The sequence below is a fragment of the Rattus norvegicus genome, chromosome 20, assembly GCF_021556685.1.
Source record: "Rattus norvegicus strain SHRSP/BbbUtx chromosome 20, alternate assembly SHRSP_T2T, whole genome shotgun sequence".
In the NCBI taxonomy this organism is placed as follows: Eukaryota; Metazoa; Chordata; class Mammalia; order Rodentia; family Muridae; genus Rattus; species Rattus norvegicus.
In genome coordinates this window covers 14467501-14486287 of record NC_141553.1, presented here as the reverse complement: position 1 = coordinate 14486287, position 18787 = coordinate 14467501, and the positions used below count along the sequence as shown (strand labels likewise).

At 51.8% G+C, this 18787-nt stretch overlaps 2 protein-coding genes across 4 annotated transcripts in view; one reads left to right on the top strand and one right to left on the bottom strand.

Moving 5' to 3' along the window:
* Positions 1-8778: 8778 nt before the first annotated feature.
* Rsph14 (radial spoke head 14 homolog) overlaps positions 8779-18787 on the bottom strand; it is a 75901-nt gene continuing 65892 nt past the window's right edge. Inside the window, exons 5-7 of one of the 2 annotated variants that reach the window (XM_087597901.1) lie at positions 12408-12633; positions 10432-10568; positions 8779-9084 (exon numbers count right to left, since the gene is read on the bottom strand). In XM_087597901.1, coding sequence (XP_087454027.1) covers positions 8843-9084; positions 10432-10568; positions 12408-12633 — 605 coding nt within the window. In that variant the 3' untranslated portion in view covers positions 8779-8842. The remainder of the gene's footprint in view (positions 9085-10431; positions 10569-12407; positions 12634-18787) is intronic. The other variant, NM_001401509.1, reaches the window with a different exon arrangement.
* The window catches only part of Gnaz (G protein subunit alpha z), a 50824-nt gene continuing 49962 nt past the window's right edge, over positions 17926-18787 (top strand). For both annotated transcript variants that reach the window (XM_087596968.1, XM_087596969.1), the window contains exon 1: positions 17926-18122. The gene's annotated coding sequence lies outside the window, so the exon portion shown is untranslated. The remainder of the gene's footprint in view (positions 18123-18787) is intronic.

The following is an 18787-nucleotide window of genomic DNA, read 5'->3' as shown; positions in this document are numbered from 1 at the left end:
GGGGAGCCTTAGTGATTGATGTGGGAGGGCCCAGCTCGTTGTGGGTGGGGCCGTCCATGGGCTCATCCACTCAGAAGCAGGCTGAGCGAGCCATGAGGAGCAAGCATTTCTCTACGGCCTCTGTACGAGTTCACACCTCCACCTTCCTGTCCTGCTTGGGTTCCCGCCCTGACTTCCCTCAGTGACAGACTATGACGATGTGGGAAGTGAGAGTCAAATAAACCCTTGCCTCACCAACTTGCTTTGGGTCTCAGTGCTTCCTGTTAGCAACTGAGATATAGGTCCCTCCCACTATAAACTCTAGGTCTAAAGAGGCCTGGGGGTGGGCACCTTCTCAAGACCTCTTTCAAGATTTCCCCTGCTGCGGATTTCTGTGGAGTGAATCACCTCTCCTGAGGACAAGAGACACGGCATCCTCCACCATCAGATCTTCTCCTCTGAGTGGGCAAAGCTGGACCCCTCTGTGCCCACAGTGGCCAGCATTGCCAAAATGGTACAGAATAGGTATCATTACTATCTGAGTTTTGGAGCTGGGGACCCTGAAGCTCTTAGCATTCGGGTAGCCAACGAGAGATCTGTAAAGAACACTATCCCCGAAATGGGCACTCAGCCCTAGAGACAGCCAAAAATCATACAACATTAACTATCAGGTGTAATAGCTGTGCCTTTGGGCTGTGGTTGAATCAGCAGATGGCTTTTTCGTACTAGCTCTAATGTCGCTTACTCCTGGACACTGCGTGATAGAGTAATTCCGTGGGTGTTTAAGGACAGAAGCCTCAGCATGGCTGGCGATCAGAACGTTCAGCCACAACATGAAATAACTATGTCACTGGCTACGGGTCTTCTCCACCTTGAAGTGGAAGCCACTTTGTCTCTGGCTGATAGTTCCACTGAGTCCTCTCCAACCTCAGCTACAGGGAGAGGCAGGAGACATGGGCTCGGGAAACATCAGAGGTCACAGCACAACTGTTGGGATCCAGCTCTGACTAAAATGGAGCTGTCATCCAGCAGGGCCCTATTCCCAAGAGGTCACATTCTAGGCAGAGGCTGTGCCCAGAGCAGTGGGATAGAACTTAGCATGGTGCTGATCCGGACAGCACAGGTTCTGAGAGGTCAGCCAGCACCATCAGCACAAACAGATTCTGGGGTGATGTGCAGCTCCAGTTAGGAGTCCCGGTGAAAGAATGGCTGTCTTCTGAAGTCACTAGGCTTCCCGTCTGGATAGCCATAGCATGGTCCTCTGGAGCCCTGGTGTCTGCAGTTATCCCTGCTGGTCAAACAGAGGACCGGGGCTTCCTGGAGAAGACACAGCCTAGAAGTTACTAAAGAGAACAATATGCCCTGAGAGGGCGCAGCCAGAGGAGCAGCCACACATGCCCAAGTCCTATAGAGAGAGGCTCAGGACACTGCAGCATCGTGGCAAGAACACACAGGCTAGTATCTCATCGTGGTTAGGAGGCGCAACGATGCCCATGTGAAATATCTACAAAGAGAAGGGCAGAGTCATCACAAAGGAAAAACACAGGCTCTTATCGGTCACATGGCAACACCCGGTATCCAAGCAGAGACGACAGGGGAGCTGCAGAGGGAGGTGTGGAAAAGGAAATGTAGTTCTCTGCTGGGACGCTGTAATAAACTTTGGTAGAGCGAGAAGGCAAACAACAACAAAACAGAGGCAAGCTGTGCCCCCACGGTGTGTCCAGTTGGAGGGACAGGAGCAGAGCTGAGAGCTTTGCCCCTCCTCCAACCACCAATTGGCCAATCCTGTTGTCCCACATTCAGCCTCAGTCATGCGCTGTTTCCCGTTGTGGGACTTCACTACTGCGCCCTATGGAGATGGGCTTCTTTCTCAGTCCCTCCCTTCTGGGTCAGGCTTGTGTGCCCCGCGCCCCCGACCTCATATGTTCCGTCTCTTTTAGTTATGTTTAGAGAGACCTAGAGACCAGCCTCTGAACGTCCTAGCTCCTGTTCTGTGGCCTAGACACACAACTGTCCCCAAGTTGTTGTGAATGGCCATTCTACTAGCTAAGCAATCGCCGTCTTCAGGAGTCTGGTTGTGTGCCCCTTGCCAGGAGCTCTCTGGCTATGTCCCAGGACCCTCACCTGAGTGTCCATCTGCTCTCTATGACCTGTTGTGTACAACACTGCTGCCCTAACTACATGTGGTCCTTGGAGGAGAGCTGGAGTGTATGGGCCAGGAGAGACTGGAGGGTGCGCCATCTATCCGGCCATGGAGAAGTCCTCATGCCTGGTGGTAAAGGCTTTACAAGTACAGCCTCTTGGAAGAAAGGACACTGTGCTAGAATTAATGATCGGTATGGTTGGTCCCAGCTCATGGCGGGCAGTGCTTCTCCTGGGTAGCTGGTTCTGGATAAGAATTTAGTAAGCAGCACCCCTCCATGGTCGCTGCTTCATTTCCTACATCCGGGATCCTGCATCGACTTCCTGCCATGACTTTCTGGACCACAATCTGAAAACAGAAATAAACCCTTTCCTCCCCAAGTTGCTTTTTCTCGTCGTGTTCTGTCAGTGAGATAGAAACCCCAAGACAAAGAGCCACATGGCTGGAAGTAAGCTCTCAGCTAAGCTCGGTAAAGCCCAACGAACTCATCGGTTCCAACTCGGCGGATCGGTGCCTGGGTTTATCGATGGAACCTTAGAAGAGGTAGATGTTGCTGATGCCCCCCCCCCGCCCCCAGGGAGGGATTGTAGCAGCAGGTGGCCACTGAGAGGACTGAGGTGGTTAAAGAGAACTCGGAGAATATCAGGAGGTGCAGAAGTCCCAGCCCCAGTCAAGTCCGAAGGGTGGAAGTGAGCTAGGACAGGAAAGACATAGAGGGTGTGTCGCACTGGAGAGCGGTCACTGCCTGAAGGATCCTGTTTGTGTTGACAGTTGTTGGCACAGCCTCGTTGGAGTGAGGAGCTGGGGACAGGGAAGACTGCTGCCTTTCCCAGATTCCCTCATTGTGATGAGGATGACGTGTATTTTCCAAGGTCCCCCATCAATGTAAGGCCAAGGACCACACTAATGAAAACACTCCCCTGGTATCCTGCAAGCGCCACCAGCTGCGGGCCGTGAGTGCACAGGGGACAGAGCAAAGTCCATTCACGATTAGGGGGACTATGCAAATGAGAACATCTGTTCCTCCCCGGGATGAGTCATCTCCTCCAAATGGCTCTACTTCATAAGCAACGACTCTCGCTTTAAATTTAATTTTGGCTTTGTAAAAAAAAAAAAAAAAATCCCTGATGGGTTTGGCACTTTTTTTGCTTGTGTTTACCAGACTATTGGGATTTTTTTTCTTTTCCTATACCCACCCTCTGCTGCTCTGTTGTCATCCTTGGAAGGTTGTCCTCCTGTCAAAGATGACTCCACCCCTGCCAGGGGCCCTGACTCCCAGGTGCCGGGCCCAGTGCCGATGACTATCAGAGCAGAGGCAACAGCTGTCACCTGGGTGGAAATTCCAGCTCCTGCCTGAGCAAGAGGTTGGGCTGGGGCTATGGTTGAGTTGGCCGTCCCCACTATTCATTACTGACTAGTATCTCCTGCACTGATTTCTGGAGGGCAGGTAGAAAGAACAACTCTCTCCCTGTGAGCTCTTCCCAGGCTGGTGTTAAGCTGGTGACCAAGTGACCAAGTATAGTCCTTCATGGGCTGTCTCTAGATGCTTCTTTCTTAGACCAAAATAAATGCCATAGTAAAACAAAACAAAAGCAAACAAACAAACAAACAAAAACAATGTTCCAAGTACCCGAAAGTGTCTTGGGGGAAACCCACCCAACATGGTGAAAATCACACTCTCAAAAGCATACTCAAAGAGCCAGTCCCTCATTCTTTCCTCAATTCTTCATCTGACGGTTTTGAGTTTTTACTGCAGAACCACTGCTGTGCTGGTGTCCCCCGAAGAAATAGCTATGAACAGAGTTTGTAGGAATGGCAGGGGACAAGGAGGGGAGGCTTATAGCCTGTCTTAGTCAGGGTTTGTACTCCTTCACAAAACATCAATGACCAAGAAGCACGTTGGGGAGGAAAGGGTTTATTCAGCTTACACTTGCAAAGGAAGTCGGGACAGGATCTCAGACAGGGCAGGAATTTGGAGGCAGGAGCTGGTGCAGAGGCCATGGAGGGGTGCTGCTTCCCCTGGCTTGCTCAGCTTGCTCTCTTATAGAACCCAGGACCACCAGCCCAGGGATGGCCCCACCTACAATGGGCTGAGCCCTCCCACCCTTGATCACTGACTGAGAATGAGATCCTTACAGCTGGGTCTCATGGAGGCATTTCCTCAAGGGAGATTCCTGTGGGGCTCTGGCACAATGGTGGTGGGAGTTTCGGGGGGGGGGGGGCGGGGAGAGGTCTCCACGGAGATCTCTGGGCCGGCTAGGTGTGGTGGGTTCAGGTGAGGGGAAGAGAATTCAGGCAGGGAGACTCAGCTGCTGGTCCTTCTCCTTTCTGAAGTTGCCGCTTCAGTTGCTGGGGTTGGGCTGAGCCAGCAGGAGACTGACTAGCGGATGCAGGGGAGTTTCTGGTAGCGATTTCGGGAGAGCAGATCTCTTCCCCATGTGGAGGTGTTATAACTCTTATGACAGAAGCTCTCAGACAATGGAATAATTCCTGCACACCTTTAATTATGAACACAATTCTTAAATACATTTTTCTGGATGGGTCAGTGTCTGACAGCAGGACCTCCTATTGGTTTAGCCTAAGAGCTTGGGAAGACCTCATCTACATATTTGGGGGCGTGGTCCTGCATCTATGTCTGATGTCTTGAGCCTATGTGTCCTTTGGTCATGTCTTCACCTGTGGAGGAGGGGCTTGGGGCATTCCTCGACATGATTGGTCTGTCTCAAACCTCTCTACAGGGGTCTGTGGGGGTCTGCAGCTATCGAGGACTTGATCTCCTGGGAGACTGGGAATGCACCTGCCGTCCCTTATAGGGTCTCTGGGGATTCTCCCTGTCTCTACCAGGAATTGGGGTACCTTTCACAGCCCGCCATCCTGCAGATTCCTTTCTCTGTGATAACTCCAGTTTGTGTCAAGTTGACACACAAAACCAGCCAGTATATAGCCTATGGAGAGAGAAGACAAGAGTGACCAGGGCTGTCATTCTATATGCTGGTTTCATGCCCTCCGTGAGTACATCTGAAGACGTAGAACACTTTGCGGAGGGCCTGCCTAACTGCACATCACGGGGAGAAACACTGAGGCTTCAGCGAAGGAACCAAGTTGTCCTGAGTAGGCAGAAGTCCAAGGGTTTACACACTAGGAATCCTGCACACCATAGGAATGCCCAGCCAGGCGTCCCACCCTAATCAGAGTCCTGGGAGGAAGAGTCACTTTGTTGATAAGAGAAGGCTTGAGGCAGAGTGCACGGCGTCTTTGAGGGTGTCCAAACAAGGACAATGGGAGGCAGAGACTGTGAAACCCAACCAGAAAGCCATGTGCGCTTGGGAATCCCAAGTCCTCTGGAGTTAGACTGGGGAAGTGATAAGGTCCTATCTCCTGGACGCTGCCAGGGAAGATGAAAGGGAGGTGGGGACACCCTCTAGGAGACTTGGACAAGGGCAAAGAGAACTTTGGAGGGAGTGGGCCTTGGTTACCTTCCTTGTTGCTGAGATGAAATATCTAACTTCAGAGAGAGTTCATTTTGGCTTGTAATTCAAAGCTACCATCCATCACGGAAGCCATGGGGAACGTAACTTGTGGTACCTGGTCGCCTTGCATCCATGATCAAGAAGTGGAGTGAATCACGCTCAGCCAGATTTCTATGTTTTATTCAGCCCAGGATCCAAGCTTGGGGAATAGTACTTTTTTTGGGGGGGGGGGGGGGTCTGTCCAACTCAATTAACCAATCAAGATGACCCCTTTCACAGGCATGCGCAGAGGCTAAGCGACTCTAGGTGTGCTAGGAGGATTCCTCCTATGTGGTTCTGGACCTTGTTGATAATCAATTAAAAAAAAAAAAAAACCACAGAAACAAATCACAGAGGGTCCAGGAGATTGCCTAGCATGAGAGTACAAGTGAAACATGGTGCCCATTCTAGAGTAGCCTGCAGTGGAGAAAGAACAGGCCTGGGGGAAGCATGGTCTCTGTCTCCAACACTTAGCATAAGTCTGCATGACTATGTTACTGCCAGACAGCATCAGGTTGCTGACCTACATACAAATACGGACTGTCTTTCTATCTGTAACGTCTTTTAGCAACACTTGATTTTCGGTGCCTAGGTCTTGTGTCTCCTTTGCTAGGTTTAGTGTCAGGGTTTCTATTGCTATGATAAAAACACCATCTTGGGGAGGTAGGGGTTGATTTGCAATTGCAGCTTGTAATCTCCACGCCTCCCCCCCCCCCCCCTGAAGAATCGGCATGAACCCAGAGCAGGAACCTGTGGGCAGGAAGGGAACCAGAGGCCTTAGAAGAGTGCTGCTTGCTCCTCATGGCTTACGTAGCTGGCTTTCTTATGTCATCCCGGACCACCAGGCTCGGGTGGAATTCCTCCCAGTAAGCTGGATCCTCCCAAATCAATCAATCAATCAATCAATCAATCAATCAATAAAAATAATGCCCTACAGGCCTTCCCATGGGTCACTCTGGTGAAGGCGTTCTCTCACTTGCCGCTCCCTCTTCACAGATGACTGTAGCTTGTATCAAAGAAGCACTGGCCTGCACATAAGTATCTTTCTTATTTTATTCTTTGATGCTACTGTAAGTCGAAATGTCTTTCTTTTAAGGTTTATTCATTTATTTCATGTATGTAGGTACACAGTCACTGACTTCAAACACACACAAAGAGAGCATCAGATCTCATTACAGATGGTTGTAAGCCACCATGTGGTTGCTGGGAGTTGAACTCAGGACCTCTGGAAGAGCAGTCAGTGCTCTTAACCACTGAGCCGTCTCTCCAGCCCAAGTCACAGTGTCTTAGTTCCATTTTCCTATGGAACGCTGCCAGCGTACAGAAATACAATTAATTGTTTATGTGTGCCACCACGACAATGAATTCTTAGTTCTAATAGTCTTAAAATGTTTTTTTCTTACATTGATGGTATAATTGAATGGATAGAAACTATTTGCTCATTTAGGAAAAAAAAAACTGGATGCCCCACATTTCTTTTCTTGCCTGCAAGCCCTGGCTACAACCCCCAGGACAATGCTAAACCAAAGCGGCAGAAGCAGAGGTCCTTGTCTCATTCCTCATTTCGAGTAAGCAAGGGCATTAATATGATTCCAGCTCCTGTGTGTTTACAGGTATTCTTCATTGTGTACTAAGAGGAAGCTTTTCTCTATTTCTAGACACCTCATAGTTTGTCATTGTTGTTTGGTTTGTTTTCTTGCTTGGGGTTTGTTTGCTCTTAACAATAAATGGGGATTGGATTTTGGGGACTAATTTTTCTGATTGTTGTACGTTGACTGTTTTCTTGTCTCCCTTCCTGACATCGTGATACTTTTACCGTGTCACCATATTTGTTTCACGCTAATTGTCTGCTCCGGCTTCCCGTCTCTGTTCGGAGACGTCTTGGTCCGCAGTTTTCTTGTGCTTTCTTTGTGATGTAGGGATGAGGGTTGCAAGCCTTGTTACGGAAGGGGCTGGAAAATGTTCCTCCCTCCTCTATGTTTTGAAGCGTTTTTCTGAAGGACTAGTGTTCACGGTTGCCTAGAGACATTCAGGGGTAGGTTTTTCTATTGGACATAAGGGACAGGCACTTAAAACAGACTGGGATTAGAGACACTGTTGGGGTGGGGGGGAGAAAACAGAAGTCACACCCAACTTGAAGGGCATTGGAGGAGAGAGGGGCCCACAGCCACGTGAGTTGGATGGTGTGGGGAAAATGGTCAGCATTGACACCAGCACGTGGGTTCTTGTTACCAGAGAGGCTTCCAAAGGAAAGATCAAACGCTGGAGGTCCTGGGGGAAGGGTGCTGCTGACCTTGACTGGAAGTCATGGTGGGAGCAGAGTCAGCTTGCTCAGATTGAGGAAGGATCTGAACACAAGGTAATGGGGGTCCTGGAGGCCCAGCTTCCTGAAGGAGAATAGTTTTCTTTTATGCAGCCCGCTTTTCCAAATAGGATTGTACCTGAAATGCCATTTGGGTCTAGCAGCCAGTCCCCTCTGGTAGGAGAGGGCTGACTTAAGTTGATCTTTTCATTCCAGGATACATGCATTTCTGTGTTTTTCCTGACAACCATGGGGGTCCCTGAAGCTCCTTGAAAGGACAATGAGGAGAGACTTACATAGGTTCTTGGGTTTCTGGTTTTGATAATATTTACTCTGAGATGCCCTCTCAAAAATGAGTTCCCACCGGTGAGGTAGGAGCTTTAACCAGTTCCTGGTGACAAGTCAAGGGCTTAGTCCCGGAGCAGAGGTTCTGCTTTGAGGTCCCACTCTATTCCTGTGCTCCCCCAACAGAGGCTGGGCACGCGTGTTCTCTAATAAACCAGGGCATCCATAACTGGCCCATTCAGGCAGAACTAGATGAACATCGATTAACCGATAGGCCCGACCACTTTCCCAGCTGATCTCTGCACCTCGGCCTCCCCTACCGGGAAAACCACAGATAAAAGTGTTCGGCAAAGCCGTATTCAGTGCCTGGTGCCCAGTGCCTGGTCCAGCTGTGTATCCTCCAACCCCCAATCCAACTCACACCCATCTCCCTGGAAGGTTCATTGTGGGACGGACATATGCTTCCCAGAACCAGGTCCTTCTGGGTCTGTGTCTCTTCTTTGGCGGGAGAAGCCTGTGATACTGCTCTAGGAACACGAGGTAGCATTGGAAACCAAGCATGAAGAGAGTCAACTCGTTTATTCAGGGACAGAGTTAGCCTATCGGGTCTGGCCGAAACGGGAGTCACGGCTTCCACTCAATCACTTTGATGGCGACTTCGGCTGCTCGCCGTATGGCCTCATTTTTATGCGTCAGGAGGTAACGGAAGGTGGGCACACGGGGCAGCAGTAACTTACGGCCCTCGGGGGCTTCAGCCAGCATGGTGAGGGCTTTTGTGGCGTTCAGACACACCTTGGTCGTGGGGATGGAGCACAGCAACTCCAGGAGTGGATCGATGGCATTAGCATCCAGGGCTGCGTATTTTCCTGCGGACCACAGACACTGGGTTCCCAACACATCTGCATTAAATGGGCTGTCTCCTACTGTCCTCCTGCCGGGGATGTCTTAGGAGCAATGCCAACTGTAGCCACTCCCCGCCCCATTTTTGCTACACTCTTCCACTGAGCATCTTCTTCCTTCCTCTGCCTATTCAGTCTCCTATCCTGCCATCGGCCTTCGTAAGACAATGTATACAGTATTTTTAAAAGAAAAGAAAAAAATCACATGTTCATGTGGCAGATATGTCTTAAGCAATTACTCTGCACCTTGCACACATATGGTATGATGCCCTCAGAGGAGGCTGGGCGCCTCCTCTATGCCCGGAATGCTAGCTCACCCATCCTATTCTACCTCTCCTGACAACTGTAGACACCTAAGACCAAGACTTCTATGCTCCACCATACAGCTCAGGATCTGACACAGGATAGGGACTCAGAGACCCATCTGGAAATCGATGACAGAACCATAGGTCCTGGTCTCTTTGTCTCTAGCCATTCCAAGTCCTCACACATAAGTTTGGGGGACACACGAGGTACCCTGCTCCACACACAGTCAGAATTGGGTGGCTTAGCCTTGAAGTCTGCCTGACTGGGAATCTTGGCATGGGGGGTGGGGGGATTCAGGGGATGATACTTCTGTGTTCTTATATGCTCTTCCCACAACTTGATATAAGTAGTTACGATCAAGAAATGCATAAAAGTAAGAACGGAGAGAAGGATTGGAGTGGTAAGAGTATGGTGTTGCTCTTGTAAAGGACTTAAAGTTCTGTTCCCAGCACCATGTAACCACATAACACACACACACACACACACACACACACACACACACACACACACAGAGAGAGAGAGAGAGAGAGAGAGAGAGAGAGAGAGAGAGAGAGACCTAAAAAAAATTTCTATTTAAAGAAAGAAACACCTAAGGTCAAGGGTTCCAGAATCTACTCAGACCCATGAATAACAGAATCATAGACACCAAACTAATCGATCTCAGAATCCTGCTTCATCAGAGACCTGAGGCCAAAGAAATGGCTTGATGTCGAGGGGCAAAGGACCTAATGTGAGTGGCTTGTGAGAAGTTGATGGCAGCCTGCTGTGTCCGGGAAGATGAGCGAGGACTGGAATTTAGACCAAACCTCAAAAGGATTTTGATGATCAATCAAAAGTGGATTTTGATGGAGCCTTGAGTCCTGAGAGGTCACTACTTGGCCCTTGACAGGAGACGGACACGTTTGGAAGGCTCACTGTGGCTACAGGCAAGCTAGGGGAGCTCACTCGTCCCTTCTGCCTGCACCCACCCACCCAGCCTCAGGAACCCACAGGGCACCCTGGCCTGACCTTCGGTGGTCACGGTTGCGTGCATCAGAGCTCCAGCAGCGTTAGCCTTAACCTCTTCGTCGGTGTCGGACAACAGGTCCACCAGGATGGGAATGACTTCGTTCTGCCACACCTGCCTCTTGCCATCCAACGGGATGCTGGGTCGGAGAGAGGACAAAAGGAGATAAGGTGGAGGAATGTCCCGGGACGCACACTGAGGTAGGACCTGTAATGGGACTCTTATTGATAGTCCTGGCCTAGCCATGCTGGAACTGGCTATGGCCAAGGCACTGAAGATCACCAGTATGAGAGTGTCTTGCTGTGGAAAGAGATAAAGAGGCCCAGAGGGAAATGAGCTTCATTCTAAATCATGCTCATAAGTGAAGACATGTTCATCTTGCTTCAACATGCAGAAGAGAAAGACCCACAAGGGTGTGATCCACAGGGACTCTACTTGAGTCGGATTCCCCCTCCATTCCCCAACCAGGGAAGAACCGAGCTGCTCCACACAGCAGGGTGCAGCCCAGTGCTGAGCAAGGGCATTAAGGAGCTAGTGTCTCCATTCCAGCCTTGCATAAAGTCCTGTAAATGAGAGAGGTGAACTGCCCAAGAGGTTCTCAACCACGTGTGGGCTGGCATTATCACCCCGCCCCAAAAGAGAAGGGTTTTCCCCGCCAGGAGATTCTCCTCACATGGTAATGTCACACTGCACAAACAGCCCAACGAACAGACTTCGGCTGAACTGTTTGCTCTCCGTTTCCTGGCTTCACTGCCCACAGGGTCTCGTTTTATGGAACTTTTAACACTTCGAACACATAGGTATTTTACGGGAACACTGTTTAGGAAACAGTTTTGGCAGTCACTTCTCTGTGAGACTGTGATGCTATTGGCTTTCTAGGCCATTTGGTCTCTACCTTGAGGCCACTTATCAAGGACACGGAGTCCTAGGTCTACCTACAGGGCTGCCCTGAGTTTATTGACTCAATCACTCAAGGCCAGTACTAGTCCAGACACTGTGGAAAGAGATGGGTTTAGCTGCCTCAGGATGAGAGGCTTTGGGGGCATGTCATGTAGCCCTTCATCTACATTGTTGAGCAGAACAAACCCACTGTGTGGGTGACACAAAATGGTAAGGGGTGGTAAGGGACCTGGGCTGAGGGGGAGGCCAGAGGAGCTGGGCAGAAGCTCCACTCTGATAAATGTTTGTCATCAGAGCTTCACTGGATGGGGATCTCTGTCAAAGACCTACTAGTTACAGGTGGGCCTGGGAATGTATATAAAGAAAAGCATTCAGAACTAGCATCCCAGGCACTGGGTCAGGCCCACCAGAAATACCAGATAGAGGGAAAGCTAGGACCTAAAGGATAGCAAGGCCTTCCTTCCCCCTCACACAGAGGGGATATGGGCACAGGCAAAGGGATCCCCTGGGACCTAGGACCAATTAGTGGGGTGTTCTGAGTTTCCTCAGTCTTCAGGCCAGGGTTTAGACTGTGATTCTATGTGAGGTCAAGCAAGTGACTAGGTCCCAGGCTGCCATTTTCTCACCTCTAAAGGCAGATGTCCCCTTCCTTGGCAATTGTCAACCCGTTGGCTTTATTGGTGACGCCTACGAGTGTTTGCAGACTTAATGACCACCGACTGTCATTATTATTGCTGGAGTTTCATCTGTTTGTCTTCCTCACGGAGAGGTGGGTGATTGGCTAGGATTGTCTGGGATGGGAGTGGGAGAGAGTTTCCAGGGATATAGGACAATCTCAGGCCAGACACCATGCATTCCACTAATGGAAAGGGTATTCTTTTGACCTAGTGACCTCTTTCACCCAGGACACAAGGAAGTTAGAGAAAGTATGCCTGGGTGCATGTCCTGTGTCGGGCATGGCTAGGCCAAGTCCCCGCTGCTGATCTACTGAGAGGCCAGGAGTAGTTCGGTGGCCTTCTCCGACCCTCAGCAGAAACTGGAGGAGGTGGCCCCTCAGGCAACACAAAGCAGACCTCACCTGATGGCAATGAGTGCCCGAGCGGCTTTACTGCGGATTTGGGGATTTCCGCTGAAGAGCTTCTCCTTAAAACAAGGCACGGCTTGGCTGTTTAGAGCCTCGGTGGCATCCTCCTGCAAGCACAGTGCCAGGGTGTCCAGGATGATCTCCTGGATGTGTAACTCTTCCTTCTGCAGCTTCCGTACCAGAAAGGAGATCAAGCCACTCGTGACGATACCCTGGGCACCTGCACGACAGGAAGAGGCATTGGCGAGGGTCCTCTCCTCCCATCCACCCCTGCACTGTCTGGGACAGGGGACTGAATTGAGGGATGGGCAAGAGATCGCAGATGGAGTATGTCTAGAGTTAGTCCTGAGAAAGTGAGGCCTGAGAAGTGACTGAAAACAGAGAAGCCTTTGGCTACCTGTGCCGAGGGCATCGACTGTAGATGGGGGCTTAGCGGTCCGAGAAGCTGCAACTCACTGCAGATCCAGGCCTACAGAGACCCTCTGTCTTCCATACCATTGTGGATCCGACGTAAACTCTCCCTTAAAGGTCATGTGGTCTAAAGACTCAATCCCCACCACAAGCTTCATGTGAGAGCTGGCTGGCTCACAATGGTGTTTACCTCATCTATTTATTAGTCTCTTTAATAGTCTGATCCTTGACGGGTTCATAGCTGAACAAGCTATTAGGAAGTAGGGTCAACTAGAAGCAGGACGCTAGGGCTGTGCCTTTGAAAACTGTGTCTTATTCTCAACCAGCGCTTCTCCCCCTCCCTCCGTCCCTCGTTCTCCCTCTTTCCCTCTCTCCCCCTCTCCCCTTTCTCTATCTCCCCAACCTGCCCATAAGGTAGGCACCTCTGCTCCACCACAGCTGCTACCATGGTGTTGTTGCTCTGAAGTGAAACCACGTGAACACGGACTGAAGCCTAGGAGACCGTGAGTCGGAATAAATCTTCCTTCCATGACCTTAATTTTTCTCAAGTATTCCGTCATGCTTTGGGTATGTGGCAGGTATGTCTTGAGCAATCGCTCTGTACCCCCCGCCCCCGCCCCCGGCACAAAGCATATCTGGTAGGCACAAAGGTGCAGTTAACGGCAGGGTCTTTCTTTGAACCGCCCTCAGAGGAGGAAATTAACCACATTTCCTCCAGCTCGATGGGGAAGCATCAGGTGTCCTTTCACATCTCAACTATGACAAAGCTGCTGGAGCCAAAACAGAGCCTGAGTGGGGTGTGTAAAACAGTATCTCCTGCCCGCAAGAGATCTGCATCCCCCATCCGAAAATGACAGGAATCTCCAAGCCTCTGGCCAGCGGGGGCTGGAAATACCGCCGGCCATGCAGGAAGCAGGGCTATACCGGCTTCTTGTACAGGATGGTACAGCTTTTACTGCAGTGACTACACACCTAATGAGGGACATGAGCTGTAAAGGAATAGGCCATCAGGGTAGGGGAGGTATGACAATGGGTGGCTTCATAGCTCACGATTCTGCAGAAGAGGATGCACGCATTGGACAGTACTGGAGACAGGGGCAGGCTATAAACTTTAGGATATACCCCCAGGTGATGCACTTCCTCTGGCCAGGCTGCACCTCCTAAAGGTTCCACAACCTCCCTAAGACGGTGTCACTATCTGGGGACCGAGAATTCGGTCACGTGAACCTGTGTGTGTGTGTGTGTGTGTGTGTGTGTGTGTGTGTGCGCGCGCGCGCGCGTGTGTTTTATAACCAAATCATAGGGTATGGGTGCTAAAAGCACAGTGACAGGGGACACCCCATTAAACAGGACCTACTTCTCTCCTTTTGGAGAACCTAGAATGGGGCACAGACGGCGCCCCGAAAGTCCCAGGCAATCAGGACGCCCTTCCCAATTCACAGCAATGAAACGGAACGGGTGGGGGGCGCTCTCTTCCCTGCAGCACGAGGGCCACCTGTGACTGCTTGCTGCCTGGCAACCAGCCCCTCTGCCAGGCCTCTCCAGCACCCCACTACGCCCATTACAAAGCCTCCCATTGCCCCTGAGGAGGTGGCCACCAGCAGCTTTCGGCCTCTTTGGCTAAACCCTCTAATTTACTCTAGAGAGGCAAATGAACAGGTTAATTAGCCTAAAGGTCTCTCAATGCCAATTAGCACTGGGGAATTTCCTCTTTGAGGGCATCGCCCCAGCTTTCCTTCCGAGGTCCCTGAGGATATCAGAGGGCAGGTGACTGTGGCGATGGGGTGGAGGGGCAGGGCAGGGATCTTAGCAGCAGTCACTGCTCCTCCGTGTTCTTGGATGACCAAAGACTCCTAGTCTCCAGCTTCTCCCTGGGGTGCCGGCCTTAGTAACTGGTTCTACCCATTCTTGCTGAAGGATCTCAGGACAGCTCCTGGAGGCCGCTTCCCCTGCTCCTTTCTGGGAGTGAGCTGGGTTTTGCTGGTTGGTTGGTTGGTTGGTTGCTTGCTTGCTTTTTTATTTCCCACCCAGACTCCCAAAGCTTCGGTCTAAATGTATCTTTTCCCAGCTGTGTGACTTTGAATGTATCACTTAATCTCTGAGCCTGGTATCCAAAGTACAGAAATGGGCCTCAGTGTTAACCGCCAGTTGAAGCATTCCCCTGACTGGCACTTGATTCTGGCCTAACTTGTACCTGGGACTAAGCATCCCAGGGAAACCCCAGGGCCTGATGTCCCTGCTTCCTGAGACTTCTGTCTTGAGTTGAGATAGACACAGGCTAGGGGAAGGACAAAGTGAGGCGAGACTGGAAAAGTTATCATTTTAGAGGCAAACTCCTTGCCTCTCTCCAGCCCCCTTCCTTGGTAAGAAACTGAGGCCCAGAGAGGAAGGTCAAACGCCCAAGGATTTGCCAGCCGAGGGCAAAGCCTGGGCAGCTCAGAATTTGTTTCCCAGGCATCTGTCTCCGGCTACTGCTCCAAAATATACTAAGTAGCAAGACCAAGATTCATTTTGAAACAGAGGGGCAGTTTAACAATAAAGTTTATGCCGGGTGTGTCTTTTCTGTTCATTTACATTGTTGCTTTTCAGCCAAAAAGACCAGAGGCCTGCTGGCTATTTAAAACTAGTCCAGATACAGTAGGCTTGTTAAAGTGGGGGGATGGGTACACGGACCCCAGGGAAACATAGTACAGAAACCCACCCTACTGCCACAGCCTGAAAATCAGTGAGTGTTGGGGGTGGGGATAGGCAGAGCACAGAAAGGAGCCAGCCAGGATAGGCACCATCCCTAAAGGATAAGCCCTGGATACCTGAAGCCTCTGAGAGAAGCTGGACGCCCTCTGCCCACACTGGAGAAGCCGGGAGGCTTGCGAGAGCCAGCTAGGTTCAAGTCAATAGGAAATAGGTGTCCCTGTGATTCTTCCCCTGTCACAGGCTCTACCCAGCACTAGTCCTTGCAGACTGAGTTTTTGGCTTGTTCTTATTTTCTCTAGGTGGGCTGTTCGAGGTTTTGTTATCTGATTATTCCCAGTAACACAGCTCGAGTGGTCTGTGAGCCAGTTTGCCCCTCTCTCGAATAATACAATACTCACCACCTGCCTTCTCTGGATGTGAGAAGCTAATCTTAAATTTCCCTGCTGGTTCTTAAGCCAACCTCCCTAGCCATTAGCTAGCAGTGACTAGAGTAGCCTTGCAGGTCTGATAGGTGCCAGTGTGAACAAGTTGGCCTTTCCTAGACCTCACATTCCTTTAGGCCCACCATGGAACTCACTTCTCTCTGACACCTGGCCCTTGCTCAGCCAAAGTATTTTTTTTTTCTTCAAAAAGCTGGCCCGGTGACCATTCCATGTGCCTCCAAAGCCCCATTGGATTGCTATAGCTACATAGCTACAAGGGTGAATGATCACGCTGATGTTTACATCCCGGCCCTACATTATAGCTCCCAGGATCCTCTTTTTTCATTATTTTATTTATTTACATTTCAATTGTTGTCCCCCTTCCAGCTCCCCCTCCACGAACGCCCCAGCCCCCTCCTCCTTCGCCTCTAAGAGGGTGCTCTCCTACCCACCCACCCACTCCCACTTCACCCTTCCAGAGTATTCTGAAAGGATGAGGGCTATATTCTAGAAGTATGCAAGATGCAGAGGCCACCAGTAAAAGACCATAGGAGACAAAAATCCCCTCACTTCGTGGTGTAGTTTCTAGTGTCAGGTCCAGCAGACAGCAACCAGACCTGCTAGACCGTCAAGGGTCTAGCCTCTGCACCCTCACCTGGAATATTGTAAACTCCATTGTAAATTCAATTGTAAAACGTAATTCCTATATTGGCTTTACCCTCTGCAAAGAGCTGAACTCTGACCCCTGAGCCTGCTGAGGAAACTGCCCGGCTCAGCCTTAATCACTTACTAAGGTGTATTTCCTACATACATTAACCCTCTGAGGAGTCGATAGCACACTCTTTGACAGATTAGGAAACTGACTGTCAGTCAGGTCCCAGAGACAGACTGGCTGCACAGCCAGATACGTTGGTAGACATGTTCTTCAGCCATTAGCAAAATTCCTTCGGTCCTCATTGGTCACTTGTAGGGAGCACCATAGCATGCCAGGTGTCTAGGTTGGCCTCAGTAGTACCCATATCCAGTACCTGTCCCATCCCAGCACTTTCACAGGTGGCCTGTCTCCTTGGGGTATGCAACACAACGGTCCCCACTTCCCAACAGAGGAAAACGGTGGGATGTAGTCCTGCCTCTGAAGCAGCCAACTGGTGAGCACCAACACATGGTCATGGGTCATCCTGGGCTCTAAGACATATAACATGCTTACAGTTACAAGAATGGAGAAGACAGAGAAACACTACTGTAGTGGCCCCTGGGCTGAGTCTTTCTTGTGCTGGAGTAAGGTGCAACCAGCCAAGACCCACACACGGGGCTCCTCCTGATGAGAGGCTCGTTTGTCAAGGAGCTGATGTCTCCTGGGGAGTCTCCAGTGATCTCCAAGGGCTTCAGTGATCTGGGTCCCTTCTGCTGCTCTCTGTTGCGGGGGTCGACTCCCAGAAGTACCCCTACATGCTAAAAAGGAAAGCGAACCATTCGCTGCGAAATCTCGCCGGCTTAACCAATTAGGGTTTTCTCGCGCCCTAAAGGATTATTGACACGATCCAAAGAAGCCAGGGCGACAGCGCATTGCAAAGAGACCGGGTAGGGAATTGGTTGCCAGGGCTGAATTCGAACCCTACTTGAGGTAGGGCAGGGCAACCAGGGTGCAAGGAACCAGGGCTACACTGCTCTCAGGGTGGGTTTCCCAAGATGCTAGAAGTAGCTTCGGTGTGGATCGGCGCAGTGCAGTGCCACGGTCGCTGGAGCCAGCAGCGCGCGGTAAGGCGGCGCGCGCACAGCCGCGCCCCGCCCCTGTCTGTCGTTATTGGATTACTCGCACGTCCGTCGGCTGTTATCGGCCAATGGAAAACGAGCCGGAGCTAGTGGTCGGGCGGCAGAGCGAGGTGCGGGGCAGACGAGCGACAGACCCCGCCCGCGGTTGGCCTGGCAACGGACTGCGCTCGCGACTCCGCCCCCTGCTGGCGGCGGCGCGGTGCGGGGCGGGTGGACCCGCTTGCAGGCGGCGCGGGAGGGCGGAGGAGGGAGCCGGGGCGGCGGAGCGTGTGTGCCACCCGCGGACCGGTCACGTCCTCGCGCGGCCGCCGGCACCCGCTTCGTGCAGAACCAGAGCGCCACAGCCCTACGCTCGCGGCCCCGCCCCGCCGGGTGCAGCTCGACCGACGCACGAAGCCGCGCCCGGGAGGTGAGTGAGTGAGCGCACCAGCGGCCCCGGCGCGCACAGCTGAACCCGGGGCTGGGGGCGCGGCTGGGGCGCACCCCACCCCCACCCGGGTCGGGGCCTGGGGCCTTTGTGCAGGGGACCAGAGATCTATAGGGATAGGGGTGCAGAGGCAGGGATGCCCCGCCGGGTGGGAGAGCCGCGAGGGTGGGGTTGTCTGCGAGGTGGGCAAGGGGTGGCCACGGCCCAGACAGGTGCCTAAGGGAGGGAGGAGCGGTGGCCCAGTAACCCTTGGAAGGGTTGGCTGCCGCCTGACGAGATTGGGCAGGGGGTACCGAGGATGATGTGGGACCACTGCACGCCCTGAGCAGCTGCGGGTGCGGAGTCCAGGCAGGCGACCTGCGGCAGCGACGCCAGGCGGGGGTCTCTCTCCGGGGGTCCATGGGTACAGGCAGCCGCAGGTGTCAGGAGCTTGGCCTTGGGTAAAAAGGGAAGAGAGGGCCCTGAGGCCCGGTACAACAGCTCGCTGTTCTCGGTCATCGCTCTTGCAAGGGAGCAAGCAGGTTCCTTGGAGGCATTTGGAACCAGAGATGAGTATCGACCTGCTGCGATTGTAATGTGTTCCTGGCTCAATATTTTTTTCCCTTAAAAGGCGGTGGGGTGTTTGGGGAGGGGTGTGAGGGCCTCTG